This window comes from Rhipicephalus microplus, unplaced genomic scaffold, assembly GCF_043290135.1.
Source record: "Rhipicephalus microplus isolate Deutch F79 unplaced genomic scaffold, USDA_Rmic scaffold_145, whole genome shotgun sequence".
NCBI classification, from domain to species: Eukaryota; Metazoa; Arthropoda; class Arachnida; order Ixodida; family Ixodidae; genus Rhipicephalus; species Rhipicephalus microplus.
The window spans coordinates 402,221-420,300 of NW_027464716.1; the positions used below are offsets into that span (position 1 = coordinate 402,221).

The 18,080-nt window shown below is 43.5% G+C and overlaps 1 protein-coding gene across 4 annotated transcripts; it reads left to right on the plus strand.

Annotated features, from left to right (window-relative positions):
* The first annotated feature begins 2,355 nt into the window (after positions 1-2,355).
* LOC142761668 (serine hydrolase-like protein) lies at positions 2,356-17,663 on the plus strand. Of its 4 annotated transcripts, none has more exons than XM_075885429.1 (4): positions 2,356-2,441; positions 4,098-4,218; positions 13,111-13,561; positions 15,233-17,663. In XM_075885429.1, exons 2-4 carry the CDS (start codon positions 4,193-4,195, stop codon positions 15,758-15,760), a joined length of 1,005 nt encoding a protein of 334 aa, XP_075741544.1. In that variant the 5' UTR covers positions 2,356-2,441; positions 4,098-4,192; the 3' UTR covers positions 15,761-17,663. The 4 variants fall into 4 exon arrangements, with proteins under 4 accessions (XP_075741544.1, XP_075741543.1, XP_075741542.1 ...); XM_075885428.1 differs by lacking the exon at positions 2,356-2,441 and adding an exon at positions 2,465-2,778; XM_075885427.1 differs by lacking the exon at positions 2,356-2,441 and adding an exon at positions 2,465-2,748.
* The last annotated feature ends 417 nt before the right edge of the window (positions 17,664-18,080 follow it).

Sequence of the window (18,080 nt, forward strand, 5' to 3'; positions counted from 1 at the left end):
TAAAATTTGTAATATTGAGTTACAAAGATTTTGCTTTATGTTGTTAATGCACTCATTATGTCACTATAAGTTGCCAGTGACACGGTCAGTGTCTCGATGGCACCTAACATCATTTACTATGGGAAATAAATTTGATAAGATTTGTAATATTGAGTTACAAAGATTTTGATAACATATTTCAGTCTATGATGTAATGTGTACATGTTGAGATTTCCTCATAAATTAATAAATGGAACTTTGAGAAAATACGAGCGATTTTTGTAACCTCTATCATTTCCGTGGGGCATGTCTTTTCGTGATTCTGTTGCTTTATTGCTCCATGTCTATAGTCTCTAGTGCAGTAGGTATCGGTTCGATCAATACTGCCACTGTGCACCCACCAGCTTCTTTATGGGGAGAGAGGTACCCCAACTTTGTACTAGGTGTTGCCCCACCGCGGTGTTCGAAGGTACTCGGCTGCTGACCCGCAGGTCGCGGGATTGAATCCCGGCTGCAGCGACTGCATTTTCGATGGAGGCGAAAATGCTGTAGGCCCGTGTGCTCAGATTGGGGTGCACGTTAAAGAGCCCCAGGTGGTCGAAATTTCCGGAGCCCTCTACTACAGCGTCTCTCATAATCATATGGTGGTTTTGGGATGTTAAGCACTACATATCAATCATTGTACTGGGTGTTGTGAGCATGCAATTCTTGGTGAGGTATCCTCTTCTTTTCACTATTGTCCTGTGCATGGACTCTTGTGCTCAAAGCACAATTTAGTCTATGCAGCATGGGAAGAGCACCAATCAAGAGACACATTTTCTCGCCGTTCCTGAAGCATGGGAGCCTCGAGTTTATTTGGTTGAAATAAGATTGACCATTTGCAGTTAAGTGAATTAAGAGAAAGGGTTGAAAATTATTTGCTGACCGAAAGTATCTTAGTATGTGCCATTGATAGACGCGGAACTTTCACAGAACAGTCTGGTGATTGCTAGAACAGAAGCAGTCTGAGAAAATTGGCAGACAACTCGCTCATCAGACTGAGAATGGATGAAAACGGTCTTTTTGTTACAGCTGATGGTTATGGTGCCAAACAGCGGGCATTGTGTGCAAAGAGAGTGCATGCAGTTTGGGTTACTAATTGGCATCGATGGTATATATATATATATATATATATATATTGGGGGAGTGGGCTTTAAACTAATCGTGCGTGTGCGTTTGTAGAGCTAGTGTGTATACGCCTATGCAAAACTATAGTTAAGCGGGATGAGGGGCTGGAGGGGGGGGGGGGCGGCACTCTGGTCCATGACCTACTACACTCCTGACCTGCCCAGAGAGCACCTCTTCCAGCGCCCACGTTCTAGTTCATACCTTCTGCCGCTAGGGCCGTCACCTACGAGCGGCGTGGCGCTAGGCAGCACCTGCTCGCTGACGTCATCTTCACTCTTTGTGGTCAAATTTTGACCAACAAAGCACTCGTAGTGCGTATTTATGATCCAAAATTTAGAATTATTCAGAAATAATAATACTAAAAGACATTCAGAATTTTTTTGCAATAAAATGCACGCGACCACGCATAGGCTGCCCTACATCGTGTAAATCTACGGGTTCCCACGTTTGTCAACCAGTGTGCTATAAATACTCAAGCGCTCTGAACACCTTGCTTAACCAGCAATGTATGGGAAGAAATAGTCACATATATGCCGCCAGTTCACTGCAGAATGCAGGCATTCTTATACCAGCGCCTACAAAACAACCGTAAAGAAACAGACGAACAGGTTATAGGTAGCGCCACCTACGGCGAGCGATTGAACGAGAGCGGGGACACGCGCTCCCATAGGAACCCCGCTATCTGAACAGGTCAGGAGTGTAGTAGGTCATGCTCTGGTCTATGCCACTGACCATGGAGGAAGGAAACAACAATGACTGACCTCGATGGACGGGCAACATTCATAAAAATTAAGGGATACTGAAATCTACTCAAAGCGCCAGACTTTACGTGAGAGTCCGCTCCCAAGGAGAAGATACGACTATTATTGCGCTACATCCCGGCTGCGGCGGCTGCATTTCCGATGGAGGCGGAAATGTTGTAGGCCCGTGTGCTCAGATTTGGGTGCACGTTAAAAGAACCCCAGGTGGTCGAAGTTTCCGGAGCCCACCTCTACGGCGTCTCTCATAATCATATGGTGGTTTTGGGACGTTAAACCCCACATATCAATCAATCAAGGTCAAGGCTATTATCTTGGTAATATCAGATTTCAATAGGACTTCATTGCTATCTAAAAGTGGGTTGATCACTAACGCTTTTTTTTTTATCTAGAGGAAATCAGTAACTTCAGCAGCACTGAGCATCGGTAGCACAATGGAAACTGTTTATTTCCTCCGGGATGGTAGCACTCGGTTTATCGTCATCATCATCATTGGAAGTTCGCTGGTCCTTCCTCCGTGTTCGCTGGTTAGTTTCGGTAGGTGTTCTGCGGTTTCGTATACCTTGCTGCCCGTGCCCTTTTCTGATAATTAGTGTTGATGTGTAAGTGCCTTCGTAGAGAACAAATGCAGCTGACGGCCGCACAGTTATTTGAGTGACATCACAGAACACCTCATCGTCTCGCCGGACGCCTGATGTAATCAAGCGCAACTCCGTCTGAACGACTTTGAATGGGCACCGCTGCCTTTGTACGCGAGTGTTTCTCCGCGTTTTGCAACGTTTTATGAGGAAGCGCTACGTCCCTCTGGTTGTGCAAGATATGCCACTCGGAGAAGAGCCCGTAGGTACATAGCTTTGACCGCTCTAACGAAATTGTAAGTATTCGTGATCTATGGGCCAGCCGAGCGCAGGAACGCGTTCAATGAGCTTTATTTAGAAGCTGGTTCTGTCCTCGTACTGCAAGCGCTTCTTGTGGCACAAACCAGTCTGTCGTGTGTCGCTTGATTCTTGTTTTTATGCATTACGAGATCTAGATGTGACTCTTATTTGTACTTATGTATCGTATTTGTATTTGTGTGACGAATCGTATTTGTGTGCAGCTCATATTTTTGGAGCGTTTTTGGAGGCTTTATTGTCACTGCGCTACCTCAGTGTGAAGACGAAATGCACATAGTGAGATTCGGATCCGGTTCTCAGGATATCAGTGCATCACAATCCATTCGTCCTAATTTCACTGATGTCACACGAGCACTTTCGATCGCGATCAGGGCCGATCTAGATCGGATTTCGTGATCGGGATCAAAGTACCCGTGCTACACCGGTACAATGTCGCAGTGGTAATTTTCCGTAGTATTTTTAGGTAAACATTCCTGGTTGGTTTCAGAACTGGGAATGCCAGCATTTTAAAGTACCGAGCTAGTTGAGATTAATTCCCGGTGAAACAAGTTGCTTGGTCGATAGTGTTGTGAATTGCACTACTGTAGAATCATTTGTTACTTAAGTGCAAGCCATTCATTTCTAGTCATGATAGGAATTTTTTATCTTCGAAATGTTTTTTTTTTTTTGTAACCACTTCTGCAAGGGCCGATTGAGCTTGCAGTATGTTCAAATAAAAAAGAGAAGGTAGCTGTAAGTTGTAAATCGGACAATAAATGATGAAGTGTGATCTTTGGCCCAGCTTTCTCTAAATGTTAATTGCTGTGGTTGAAAACAATTAAGGAGAAACAAAGACTGTAGAAGAGCCATAGGCATTCTTAGGCCATAGGTGGTGTACTTCACATGCTGACATTGGATCTAGAACTTGTTCTACCACACTGTGCGAGTGTGATACATTCGTCTTCATTGTCTATTTCGCTTTAGGCACTGCATGTAAAATTTGAAGTGAGTGACAGTGATTAAATATAAATACGAACAACTACACAAGCATTTGTGTTGCCATTCGTTCTTTCTTCGTCCTTGTTTTACGAGCTGTTCACCACTTTAAACTATGCAACACCAGCTAGCCTAACATTGTACCCTCTTGAGGTAAAATTTGTGGTAGTGGTACATTAAAGCTGTGGGTTTCGATTATGTGTTTCGAATTTTGGCATGTAGTTAAGAAACTTCAATAGTTCGGTCTTCGTGGATAAGATTCTTTAAAACACATAATTTCTTAAAATCTGCCTTTGGTCAACCCTATTTTCTTTTGCTGCAGGTATTATATTTTTCTACAGCCCTGGCCGGGCCAAGTTGGCTTCACTTTAAACAAAAATCACGGTCAGAATACCTACCCCCCTAGCACCTCGCAACATGTTACAAGTAATGGGCACTTTGAGGTGAGTGCATACTCTAGAGCTTCCTAGATGTCACATTAACTTTTGAGCTTTATATTTATATAATTCAGTACACATGTGTTGACGAAAAATGCCAGACCTATTGAAAGGAAATAAATCAACTACCCTTTTGGAACACGGAGCTTCAAGCAAATCAAGCGTCCCATTCGACAAAAAGTCTATTAGTAATTCACCCTCACACTGCCACTTGCTAGCACTCTGGCTAACTGAATTGGTTAGGTGACAGCCCCAAGAAGCCGTTGGATTTGTGTTCAATCCTGGAGCCGAAGCACAAGTTTTTTTATAATAAGCTTTCTTTCTGAGAAATTTATATGGATATTCTTGTAGCTTTATGCTTGCGTCTGTAAACTCGTGTCTGTAAAACACCTTAGTTATGGTCAGGGGATAATATATTCTCCAACAAGTGTGAGCCGATTTGTCTCTTAACTGTTTGAAAAGGTCAGACGTTCTTATACTCAATGCTTGGAAAGCTTGCATTGCAATTAACTTTGTGGTATTGCTGCGAAGGCAACTCAGTGATGTATTTGTAAAAAAAAAAAAACTTAAGCCCGAATGCCTGAGTATAATATTGTAACGATGTTGAAGGAGTCGGGGTGTAATAAAACGTATTTATTAAAGGGCGAACCTGTGCCCACAACTCAAAGGGACTATGGTCGTAGAATGTTACAGCAGAACACCAAAGATGTCTGCCTTCTTCTACTTCTTCAAGAGGAGTCCCAAGCACGTGGCGCACATCAGCCGGGGCCAGCTGGGTTCTCGTGCTATCATCATCGTCTCTGCGCAACACTAGACGGCGCGCATGTATGTCCCTGTGCGCGCGGTGATGGGCGCGTTGTTTGAATGCAGGCAATATGTCGCGGGATAATCCCCCTTCTCATACGCATCGTCTCGATGCATCAGGCAATGAATAGATTCATGGTAGGCGTCACTGGTTTTCCAATGATCTTTCATAGTAAGGCTTCATCCGGACTACATGTACAACCTCTGTAGGGTTGCGGCGTTTTTAGCTCCCGTGTATAGCAGATCTGACTTGGTAGGTTACATCGCTTACACGATGGAGTACTTCATAAGGCCCGAAGTAGCGGCTAAGAAGTTTTTCAGAAAGTCCACGGCGACGCACTGGGGTCCATATCCATACTTTGTCACCTGGTTGAAAATGCGCTTCGGTTAGGCGCTGATTGTACCGATAGGAGTCGATACGCTGTTGGCGGCGTATTCTGTATCTCGCCATCTGTCGTGCTTCCTCGGCTCTTTGCAGGAAGTCGTCTAGGCCAGGTGGATTGCTGCTTTCATCATTCAGTGGTAACATGGCATCCAGTGAAGTGGTGACTGTTTGGCCGAATACAAGTTCAAATGGTGTCACTCCCGTTGTTTCTTGAACGGCTGTATTATGTGCGAACGTGATGTAGGGCAAGATTTCATCCCACAGTTTATGATCGACGTCGACATACATTGAAAGCATATCAGTCAGAGTTCTGTTCAGGCGCTCCGTTAGGCCATTTGTTTGAGGATGGTATGCTGTAGTTCTTCGCTGGTCTGTATGGGTCATTCGCATCAGACATTTCATTTGGTCTGCAGTAAAAGCTGGGCCACGGTCTGTAATTACGACGCTGGGTGCACCATGTCTGAGGACTATGTTGTTGATAAAGAACTTGGTAACTTCAAAAGCTGGTGCACTGTACAGCAAGTCAGTCTCAGTGTAACGAGTCCGTGGCTATGACTATCTACTTCTTGCGTGCAGTCGATGTCGGAAACAGGCCTAAGAGATCCATACCGACTTGTTGGAATGGGGCATTCGGCGGTTCTATTGGCTGGAGGAGGCCTGCAGGTTTCACGGATGGAGTTTTGCGCCTTTGACACTCACGGCAAGTTTTCACATAGCGCTGAACTGATGATAACAGTTTTGGTCAGTAGTACTTTCGATGAATTCTGGCGAATGTTCGGCTGACACCCATGTGTCCAGATACTGGCTGATTATGACATGCGTGCAGAATCTCGTTTCATAAAGGTGCAGGTACAACGAGTAAAAACTTGTCACCATGAGGCTTGAAGTTCCTCTTGTAAAGGACCCCTTCTCGAAGACAGAATGAAGGGAGCCTCCTGGATAAAGTGCGCGGGACTTTAACGTTGAGTCCTTGGAGACGCTGTATAAGCGGCATCAAATCGGGGTCATTTTGTTGTTGTTGAGCGATTTCTGATGCCTGGACGACGCCTAGAAACGGGAAGTCTTCTTCCTCCGGCTCACTCGTCTCCACTGGTGGGCGTGACAGGCAGTCGGCATCGCTGTGCTTTTTCCCAGATTTGTATACCATGGTAACATCGTACTCTTGTAGCCTAAGGCTCCATCTTGCTAGTCGGCCAGAGGGATTCTTAAGATTCGCCAGCCAACACAGGCAATGGTGGTCACTGACTGCTCGGAATGGTCTACCGTAGAGGTACGGCCGAAATTTACTTATGGCCCAGATGACCGCAAGGCACTCTTTTTCGGTTGCGGAGTAATTTGTCTCAGCTTTCGAAAGCTTGCGGCTGGCATACGCTAGCACTTTTTCTTGGCCGTTTTGCCACTGGACTAGAATGGCTCCGAGGCCGACGTTACTCGCATCAGTGTGAACTTCAGTTTCGACAGTCTCATTGAAGTGGGCGAGGATTGGAGAGGCTTGCAGGCGTGTTCTTAACTCATCAAATGCTTCCTGTTGTTCACTTTCCCACATAAAGGGCACCTCGTCTTTTGTTAGATTAGTAAGTGGTTCAGCAATGTTCGAAAAATTTTCCACAAATCGCCGATAGTGCGGGCATAACGCCAGGATGCGACATACTGACTTGTCTTTGGGTGTCGGGAACTACGCGATGGCAGCTGTCTTTTCGGGATCTGGCCGAACGCCTTCGGTGCTGACGACGTGTCCGAGAAATGGAAGCTCTTCAAAACCAAAGTGGCATTTTTCTGGCTTGATGGTCAAGTCTGCTGAACAAATGGCTTCTAATACTGTGCCGAGGCGCTCTAGAAGTTGGTCGAATGTAGCAGAAAATACGACGTCATCCAAGTACACCAAGCATGACTGCCATTTCAGTCCCGCGAGGACAGCGTCCATCATTCTCTGAAACGTCGCTGGCGCTTTGCACAGGCCGAATGGAAGCGCTTTAAATTCATAGAGGCCGTCTGGGGTTATGAATGCCGTCTTTTCACGGTCGCGCTCATCCACCTCAATTTGCCAATATCCGCTCTTGAGATCAAGAGAGGAGAAGTATTTCGCACTCCGTAGTCGATCGAGTGTATCATCGATACGCGGCAGAGGGTATACATCCCATTTCGTTACGCTGTTCAGTTTCTGATAGTCGACGCAGAATCGAAGGCTGTTATCTTTCTTTTTAACAAGCACTACGGGAGACGCCCATGGACTGCTGGAAGGCTGGATCACGTCATCTGAAAGCATCTCCTCCACTTGTCTCTTGATAACGTCTCTTTCCTTTTGCGATACACGATATGTGTGTTGGTAAATCGGTCTCCTGGCTTCTTCTGTTATAATCCTGTGTTTTGCAATAGCCATGCGTCGCACCTTAGAGGACGTTGAAAAGCAGTCCGAAAATTATTTTACAAAGGCGAACAATCGTTTTTTTTTTATATTCTGGGAGCCTATGGTTGATGTAACTGATGCGTTGACGTTGAAGGTCTCTTGGGGAGTGGTTGGCGTTGTCGCTAAACTGCATAGTTCAGTCGCCATGCAGAACTCGTGGAAATAGGCGATAGCCATACTTTGCGCGATGTGCTGACATTCATTCCCAAAATTCGTAAGGAGGACAATTGAGCGGCCATTTCTTAAGTGAACAACACCCCTCGCCATGCAAATTCTTTTGTTTAAAAAGAGCCCTACGTTTCCATCCGCTATTTCTTTGTGGTCACAATATGCCTTATCTTCAACAAGCACCATTACACTACAGCGTGGTGGAACTGTGACGTCATCATCAACGCGCAGAGCAGCAAGACGTCGCTTTTCCGATTCCTCCACCGACATAGCTTGTTCGGTCGAAAACGTTACACTGGATCTGCGCAGATTAATTATGGCTCCATTGGCTTGCAGAAAATTCATTCCTAATATAAGCTTCCTTGAACAGTCCGGCAGTACGAAGAAGTCAGCAACGTAAGTAAAGCCTCTTATTTCAAGCCTTGAGGTGCATCTGCCAAGCGGCGTAATAGTGTGGCCACCTGCCGTGCATATCTGTGCACCACTCTATTTCGTCACAACCTATTTCAGTTTCTTTGCCAATTTGTGACTCATTACCTAATAATTAGTGCCTGTGTCAACTAAAGCATTTAGCTCGTATCCGTCTATATTCAACCGCAAATCTGAAGTAATCTTCGCACTGCTGCGGTTATCCTCTGTAAACTTAGCATCGTCACCTTGAAACCATGATGGAGGATCTTTGCAACTGTATTTATCAGCGGCCTCACCTCCACAGGTCGCTTGCTTCAGTTTTCCGGTTGTGGGCTTGTAGAACGGTGCCCAGACCGTGCGGAAGAAGCATGTGGGCTGGGTGATCGGTAACACCTGGGCGACGGCCATCTTGGCTGATGTTGGCGTGTAGTGAGTGGGCTCCGGATCATGGACAAGTACTCTTCGATCTCCGTTGGCCATTCACCGTTTCGAGGGCATGGTGCGTACAATGGAAAGCCCCTTAATCTTGCCTTTCGGTAAGGGCAAAACCTATACAGGTGACCTGCTTACCCGCAATGGAAACACAAAGGCCTGCGCTCATGGTCACGCCAGATGTCACTTTTCCGGGGCCTTTGATCCACGTAGCGAGCTACACCACGGGCTCGTGGCAGGTAGGTAGCCGTCGGTTCCCGTGGATGAGCTGCGCTGCGTACCGTCGGTGGGTAAAGAGAGGCCATCGCAACTGCTGCATTGGTGTGCGCCACGGGTTGTCTGAGTATTTCAGAGTACGTTGGGATGCGTTGGATCGGCTGTGGCGGACGCTCCAGCTCACATATTATCTGCCTCAGTTCATCTCGTACTACGTCGACGACAGACAGTTTTGCTGTAGTGTCAGGTGCTTGCAACTTGCTCAGCTCTTCCCTGATCACCGACCTGATGAGTTCTCGCAGGGCGTCCATGTCACTTTGCTGGCCTCCAGAAAAGACATTGGCAGGAGCGTAGTTTATGTCTCGATTGTATTGTTGAGCCCGCTGTTCTAGCATTTTCTCGATGGCTGTCGCTTCCGTATGAAACTCCGCAACTATATAAGAGCTGGCTTCTTTTAATTGACCTAGGCATACAGCGTACAATGCTGCTAAAATGAACATGAAAGAAATGTACTGCTGCTTGAGCCATTGTAAACCAAAGATATATACACATTGTTTAAAAAAAGTCTCTGAAAATTCTCAAAAATCATGAAAAAGCTTTGTTAGATTACTTTCATAATTGCTTTACTTTTTCGGTTGCAACACAAATCTCGAGATGGCTAAAAACATTATTAACCAACAAAGCTACATTAATTACGTTTCTAATTAGCAGTTAGACAATTATGTCTGATAAGACAATTGAAGTCCTGCATCCAGAAACCTGTAGCAATAATTGTGAAGCTATTAAATTCAACCAAATTCAATGGGAAAACCAACCAGATCGGAAAAAGTACAACTGCCATATTTGTTTGGGTCATCCAGAACGAGTGAGCATCGTTATCAACCATCAAATGAATTGTGTGTGTGTGTGGGCTGCTCAGCACTTGCAATTACAGCACACATGGTGCATATACTCCAACAAATGTGAAGATTATATATATATATATATATATATATATATATATATATATATATATATATATATATATGTATATATATATATATATATATATATATATATATATATATATATATATATATATATATATATATATATATATATACACACATATATATGTACACCTCTGTAACCGTTGTCTTCAACAATGATGTCATTCTGGTTTTCTGCTTGTTGGGCTCATCGGTTTCGGTTTTGGTTTTGCCATTAAAATTGGTTGAATTTCATTATGCCACAATGATTGCTATAGACTGCTTTTTGTGTATCTCAAAGCTGCAATGGGTTTTTAGCCTGAAGAATTTCGATTCTCCAATCAGACATAACTGCTTAAATCCACTAATTCAAACTTTACTCATTACTTTTCTAATGACATTAACCATCTTAAGTGCCCTGCTGCCACAGAAGAAGCAATTGTGAGGGCAGCGAGTAATACCGTCTTTTCAAATATCGCATTTTCTGGATTTCTCAGAATTTTAGGGTACAACTTTCGAAACATCCGGTATAACACATTTTTTCTTCCACACAAGCATTTTCTATGGCATAAGACGATCCTGTGCAATCCACTCAGCACAAATCTAGGATAAAATTAATAAGAGGAATATTTATTTTGTCTTGGTAGGCTAAAAGAAAGCTTAATTTTTTTCTGTACATATTCAAGGCCACAGCATTGTATGTGGATACTATGAGCTTAAGACTCATATTGTGAACATGGGCACATTTTGCATGAGTATTCTCAGAAGTACACTCTACCTGGCAAACAACTCAGCATTCGTGAAGTTCAGTGTGTATTGCTTTTCTGTCAGAAGCTGGAAAGGCTACAGGTTACAAGTGGCATCTGCTTCTGAGCTAAGTTTGGTGCCCCATTGATCAGAACTGAAGCCTACTTTAGATTGAGTAGTGCGGATAGCAATGCCTTACCATTCCTCTCACAGCTTACACCTGCTCCAATTGTGGCCTCATGCTATGGGCAGCCGACGCCAGCTAAAACTTGGTGTAATTCTTGGGGTTCGTGGTAGCTGTGCGTTCTGAATGTGCACTTGTGTTGGTGTTGTGTTGGCAGAAATAACTTGTTCTGGCTTAACGCAATTGTAATTTTGATGTAATAAAAAAAATCACAGCATATCCACGAGGTGAATGATGACGAGTGGGGCGGACGGACACACGCACGGACGGACTCTTCGCCCCACTTATCATCACTCACTCTGTGGATGTGCTATGACACCATTTTTATTGGCATGCAATGCAATGCAACTGGCTACTAAGATGACTACGAAGACACAGGACATACGACCCACGGTGTAAGGAGCTTCGCCTCTAAAAAATAAGCGCAATGTATTTGGAAAACATTAGCAGGATTGTAAGGGCGATGACACATTAAGACCGACGACAGCTTAGTTCTGAAATTTCTGAGGCGAGGTAGATGCAGAGGGAATATATTGCAGGACCTTCATATTTATTCAAGTTGCAAGCATATACCCCGCTTTCATTTTCTTATTGATCAGTACAAAAGTTGATTATTTTTGTGGTCTTTTTGATGCAACCATGCTGGTCTGAAGTATATCCTGTAACAGTAGAGACCTACGCTCGTGTATTCTATGCTTGAATATATTTTTCCTAAACAAAGAAGTTGTGCACAGAAAAGTTAATCACATACACTTCTCAATGGTCTCATTGATTACTACAAGAGCTGATAAATGGCAGAGAAACACTGCTAGTTTCCATTGCAGTTTGCTACACTAGCAAAGGACTGCAAGTAACAAATGAAGGAGTCCAAGGTACACCACACACAGTCAACCTTGGAGTGAAAGTTGGTGCACGAACATGCCCTAGAAGTGAAATGTCAGAGCTTTTCATGGGCCATGATGAGAATAAACTTAGAAGTGGCAAAGAAAAAAGCTGCCAAACTGGAAAAGTTTTTTTTTCTTTTTTTTCTTACTGAAATTGTTTCTTCTTTTTGTATGCACTGTATGTCTTCTAATGAGCAAGCCTCAAAAAAAATTAGGCAGATCTTACGTACCTGGGAATCGACGCTATGCGAAGCATGCGGAAGGAAGGGGACCATGTTGCAATATTTTTATTGAGCGACACGTCATGAATTGGCCCTCGATATATATACAAATGTTGCACGCAAAGACGCATGTTGAAGAGTTGCAGATATTTGTATATAAACAGTTGTTTGCACTTGCGCAATGATTCCAAGTGGCACATGCGTATTAGCAACACCAAAGCTGATATGAAGCGCTGATGCTGGCGAGGGTGCTGGCCCTGGACACTGCTACATAATGATACTGGCGAGGATGCTGGAAACTTCAGCGCATGGCAACTTACCACAACTTACGTAAACCCGATGTGACTGCTGTATCAAAAGAGTACTTATGTAGTTCTTATAAAATTGCGTAGGCAGCACTGCAACCACTATTGACGTATCACGAAGATTGGCGCCTAAAAATAGTTCCGAGACCTGGCGTGGCTCTGTGGTAAAATGCTTCATTGCCACGAAAAATGCTTGGGTTCGATGCCAGTAGGGACCCTGACATTTATTCTTTGCATTCGTCGGGCTGATGCTACCAATGTCAGGTATTAACACTAGCGCGTTAAAACTGCCATGTGTTTTTTTCGTCGTTCCTGGGTACACACTAAATGTCCATCACCTGTGGCACATACCCGCCCGAGGGTATGTGACACTGTCTGGCGGGAAGTGTTTGACGACATACGTGACAGGGTTGTGACATCATTCATGTCTTGACCAGTGCATCATATTCGTCAAACCATCTTACCCTCCCATGCTAATTTTGGTTCACGCCAGGTTAAGGGGGTGACCACGTGAGCACTGTAATGTAAGTGGCTAGATAGATAGATACGCTCAAAGTCACGGAAGTTCGCTAAGAAATGCTTCGCATTTAAAAACTGGGCCGAAAACTGCAAGAGCATGTTAACTCACAGTCCTCACCACAATATATATAGTGGGGTCTGAAGTATTAAAACCTACACAAAAGCATACTCTTAAGAGTGAACAGGGCTGATTGCATGCGACTAATTTCCAACTCGAGCATCAATGACATGCATGCACCTTTTGCAGGTGTACGAAGCAGCTGCAGCAGGTACTTTTCAAGTATCGAAGGATAAGTCAGTGCCGCGCCGCCACCAATGAGGTCCCAGTCGTGGAGCGCGACGTTCGAGAACTGAAGATTCCCACTTCGTACGGCCACCTCGCGGCTAAACAGTGGCTGCCGTCGTCAGCAGAGGACCCAAGTCGACGTGTTCTCCTTCTTCATGGTTTCCAGGACAATGCTGGGAGCTTTGACCTCCTTGTACCAAGGCTCGACCCTCGTTGGAACGCTGTGGCGCTTGACTTCACTGGCCATGGCCTGTCTTCACACCTGCCCAAAGGGGCGTCATATTTTTCGATGCGGTTTTTGCTCGACATATCACAGACAGCTGATTACCTTGGCTGGAGTCAATTCTCCGTGATTGGACACAGTATGGGAGGCCATGGAGGCTTCGCCTATTCTTGCCTTTTTCCTGAGAGGGTGCGTATTACTGTAATGCCTTCCTGTTATCTTTTGTCACTAGTGTAATTTAGTGGCAACATAAAGAAAAATCGATAGGCTCATGCATGTACGTGTCTTGTAGCCATGAAAGCCTTGTCAATGGAGCAATTTTTTTTACGTATGTTGTCACATTCTGTGTTAATGCGCAGATGAAGTAACGAAAGTAATTAAGATTTTAGCTTGCAATAGATGGATTCATGCACATTCATGTCTTGTAGCCATAAAAGTTGATGCTAAATCAACAGCTTTGTGTGTGAGCCCACACTCAACATTAAGATGCAAATGAAGTAAAAAGAGATTTAAGATTTGTCAGCGTGCCCATTCGCAGAATAGAAACATTGGTGCTTTATTCTATAAACAGATGCAAATCACATTTTTCGTATATAGCATTGATAAGGTAAAGTATGTGTGCCTTTTCGTTGCATTCCAGCACAACTTTGTATCATTGTTTATACTTTTTTTAAATGAAGTGTTGTATCTAAATGGTGCATCAATCAGGTGTAAGATGGTGGCTTGACAGTGACCAATATTAATTGAACTGTTGTTGATCGTGCCAATGGTTCCACTGAGGTAGTTTTTTCTGTGGGGTCAAAAACTGAAAAAAAAAAAAACACTCCCATTGAAATTCCGAATTGTTGGCTCCAGTGAAATTCTTTATTGGAGACCAAGATCTACATAAATGAATTCTCTTTGTCACTTGTTAACTAGTAATAAAGATAAATAAGTGTTGAGCCTGAGGAGCATAGAAAATATATTTACACGAGGTACCTAGATTATACTTTCTAAAGGCAGTCACATTACTTCAAAGGCTATTTTTGTAGATTTAATCGTGTGTTCATAACATTATCAGACGAGATATGTAGTAGAATATAATGTGTTTGTATGTTTGCAAAAACCTCCAAATAAGGAAGCAACGATGTTTAATCTTTGCTTTAATGCAGTGAACAATAACAAAAAGACCTTGTAAGGCTGCACTACTGCCCATCTTTTCGTGCTTTCAACAAATTCTTTGTGTATGAGCCTTCGACAACATTGTGCATTGTTTTCTTATGGTAATGTTAAAAAAAATTTTACCTTATCTTAAAGATCTAAGTAATGCTGCGTACTAGTAGTTGCTATGAGTAATCCCACAGGGTGTGCGTTAATTGTTAACTTCGTTGCTTGAGAATCGTGCACCTTTAATTTAGTAGGATAATCAAATAAGTTTAGAACTAAATATAGGAAACAAACACTTGCAATATTATTATACAGTATGGCTTAACCACTGTGTATGAGCTGTGTGGCAGGAATACATTGGCTCAATGCATAATCTGCAATAAGATAGTTAAGACATTCCATTTCATCACAATTCACTCATAAAAAGGACTCTTGTTTTGGCCCACTCTCAGGGCTCACCTTGCCTATCCGTTTGTCATTGTCACCATTGTTTTCTTTCCAAACTGCATTTTTTGGGGCGTGCTATTGAATCCATGGCTTGCTAGTGTTTTTACTATGTGTTTCTTCTGAACAAACTTTAAATAGCTCGTAATTGCATAGTTCTCAGCTCATCAAGCCACCCTCTTGACCTTCATAGTAGAACTGTTTGTTTACTCAAGCTTTGAAAGTTGGTATGTACAAGTGTTCTCCCCCCCCCCCTTTTTTTTTTCTCAGGTGCAGAATTTGGTGTTGATTGACGTTTTTGCGCCTTGGTATCGGAATCCCAATGAAGTTTCACGAGGCTTGCGGGAAGTGTTAGAGGGCAATGTGCGACTTGGTCACAAGGATCTCAGCAAGCCGCCTGTCTACACTGAAGAGGAAGTGATAAAGCTTTACAGGCATAGTATAGTTCCAGGCTACCTTCCTGACAACATACGAACGCTGATGAAACGTGGTAGCAAGCCTGTCGGGGACAACCGCTACATCCTGACCAAGGACGTCCGACTGAAGTACACCAGTTGGTTTCAGTGTGACAGTGCTGTCCTGAAACAGTTCTACGGTAGCTACACCAACAACCTCCTGGTCGTAATGGCTGTTCCTGGCCTTGGAGCCACATCTGCAAAGCACAAGTTACTGTCAGACGTCTGTGCACAAAACTGCCGCACGTTTAAAATTGCTGAAGTAGCAGGTAACCACCACGTGCACATGACTCGACCGGATGCAGTAGCTAATCACATACGTCCCTTCTTAGATCCACATTGATGTGATATAGCAACAATATTTTGAATGTAAATTTTATTTGCGCATTGTCCTTCCAAGCAGCCAAAGTGATAAGTATCACTTAACAATGTTTTATTTTAGTTTTTAACTTGTGCTGAACTAGATAATTTCATCTACTGCCTTAAGGTGCATATTGGCACAGCTGAGCTGAGCATCATTTCTATATTTTGCCGTATGTGTAATGGCATTTTAAATTTGTCTTCCGTGAACTTAACAAGTTCTAACTATATTGGTAAAAAGAAGAGACAAAACAAAACCTGAGGGGCAAAATACTGCTAGCTTGGACGAGCTGGCAGTGTTTTGCAGCTAGCACACTTTTACCTATGCATTTCTGTTGCCTTTATTTTTCTGTGCGTTTTACTTCCATTGGTTCCGTGCCAACAAAAGATATTCAGTGGCACTACACTCTACTAAGAAACAATTAAACATTTCTTCGCTTGTTTGAATGGTCATAAAAATGAATTGTGAACCCTGTGTAAAAATTTTTTTCTTTGTTCAGAAAAAACAAGTAGCCATGCTTGCTTGCCGAGCTGTTAGGCATTTTGACAATGTATCTTCAGGAATACTTAGTCCTTTATCATAAAAAGAAAATGCTATTGCATTTTAAAGAGGTGATGCCACCGAATTTGCGGTATGCTTGTTCTTTGCTGTAAGCGATTCCTTCAGCTCCAGGAAGCATAAGACACACACCAGGATTCGCGTATTTTTTGCTAAATAATTTATTATTGCTCTACTTATGAAAACCATTTTCGGTTTCGCGGTGCCGAATTGGGCAGTGGCTTCGATGCATAGGGGGCTTGGTCACCGTCAGCACACAAGGCTGTGAAGCACATAGTGTTGAGTTTTGCCTGCTCTCATACACGCGTGCCACACCAAGCGCCAGCAAAACAAACGCAACAGTCGCCATGGCCAGCTGCAGTAACATCGAGACAGTGGCAAGGCAAAAGGCAGCAAGGTGGAAACAACGTGTTTATATTTACACTGTATGTACAGAATGTGTATGAGGAAGCCGCGCATTGCTCGATGTGCCGGCCTTTTATAGGCACTGAGATGCTGATGGATGAGACAGCCCCGCTTTTGGACGCGCGCAGTGTCCTTGAACGACGCGTCGAGTGTCTTTTCGAAAGCACTCAGAGTCCTTGGCGGACGTACACAGTGTCTCTGCAAGGGATGCCAGCACACTTGTAACAGCAGGCATGCTAGTTCTCTCTTTGCTCACAAAATGCATTTCGGAGATGGTGGAGATCACTGACGTCACTACAAATCTGGTGTGACGTCACGACAACTGCCGTTGCTTCTCCTATTCTGAAACGTCAATGTTGCTGCGCAAGCGATTTGCCTAGATCGCGAGAGTGAGCATTCAGCTACACTTTCAGAAGTGAATTGAAATATATTCTACGCGTATGTTGTGTCCGACTCTTTGTGTGAAGAGTCCTTGCATACAAAGGAAACCCACAACAGGCTTGGGATAGCCTTGTAATTTGGTGTCACCACCCATTTAAGATAACCAGGCCTAAGTTGACAAGCACTAATAACCTTTGCAGCATTATTACAGTTTATACATGACAAAAGATTATAGAATCTATTATATCACAGCTCTTCTCATAATAGTTTAGCTGCGAATGGGTTGCGCTGCTAAGCGCAAAGCCGGGCGTTCAGTTCTTGGCCACGTAACTGCCATTGTAGTGGAAAAGAAATACACGAACATTCGTGTTCTTTGAATTCTTTCAGCTGAAAGTTACAATGATCTGTCTTTAAATACATCAAACTTGCACAATCTCATTTCTAGGCTGTGCATACTCTATTGTAATAAAGAGATGATGGTAATACGTATGTTGATTTATGATTTGTGCAAATCTTATGTGCAAATAAATGGTTAAATTATTATGGGTTTTATCCATTCTGAGTGAAAAGAAAAAATTGGAGCTTTAGCACACCTCCTGGAGTTTGGTTCATAGAAGGTCTTATCGAACATGGTAGTGTGCTTACTGAAAAAAAAAAAATTCTCTGAAGCAATAGGCTGCGCAGTGAAGTTGAGTGAGTGCTAGTTGTCAGATCGGGAAGCTTGTACGGGTGTGCACATCGCCTTTGAAGCCATTTCAAGAGAAACGCAGCGCATGACGCACCTCTATATTTGATGGCTACAATTGTATCCACCACTGCTCAAGAAAATAGTTAGGTGCACATTGAAGGATTTCAGGAGATCAAAATAAGGTCATAGTACCCCACTACTGTGTGGTACTGTGGATTTCAAAAGCAGACTCAAATTTTGCCTGAAACCTCATGTGATGATATCTGTGGT

What these genes read in the sequence shown, in the direction of transcription:
- LOC142761668 (XM_075885429.1), top strand. Translation starts at nt 4,193, where the DNA reads ATGTTACAAGTAATGGGCACTTTGAG. An exon ending in CAAGTAATGGGCACTTTGAG is followed by an intron (nt 4,219 to 13,110) that starts GTGAGTGCATAC and finishes CACCTTTTGCAG; the next exon opens with GTGTACGAAGCAGCTGCAGC. An exon ending in CTTGCCTTTTTCCTGAGAGG is followed by an intron (nt 13,562 to 15,232) that starts GTGCGTATTACT and finishes TTTTTTTCTCAG; the next exon opens with GTGCAGAATTTGGTGTTGAT.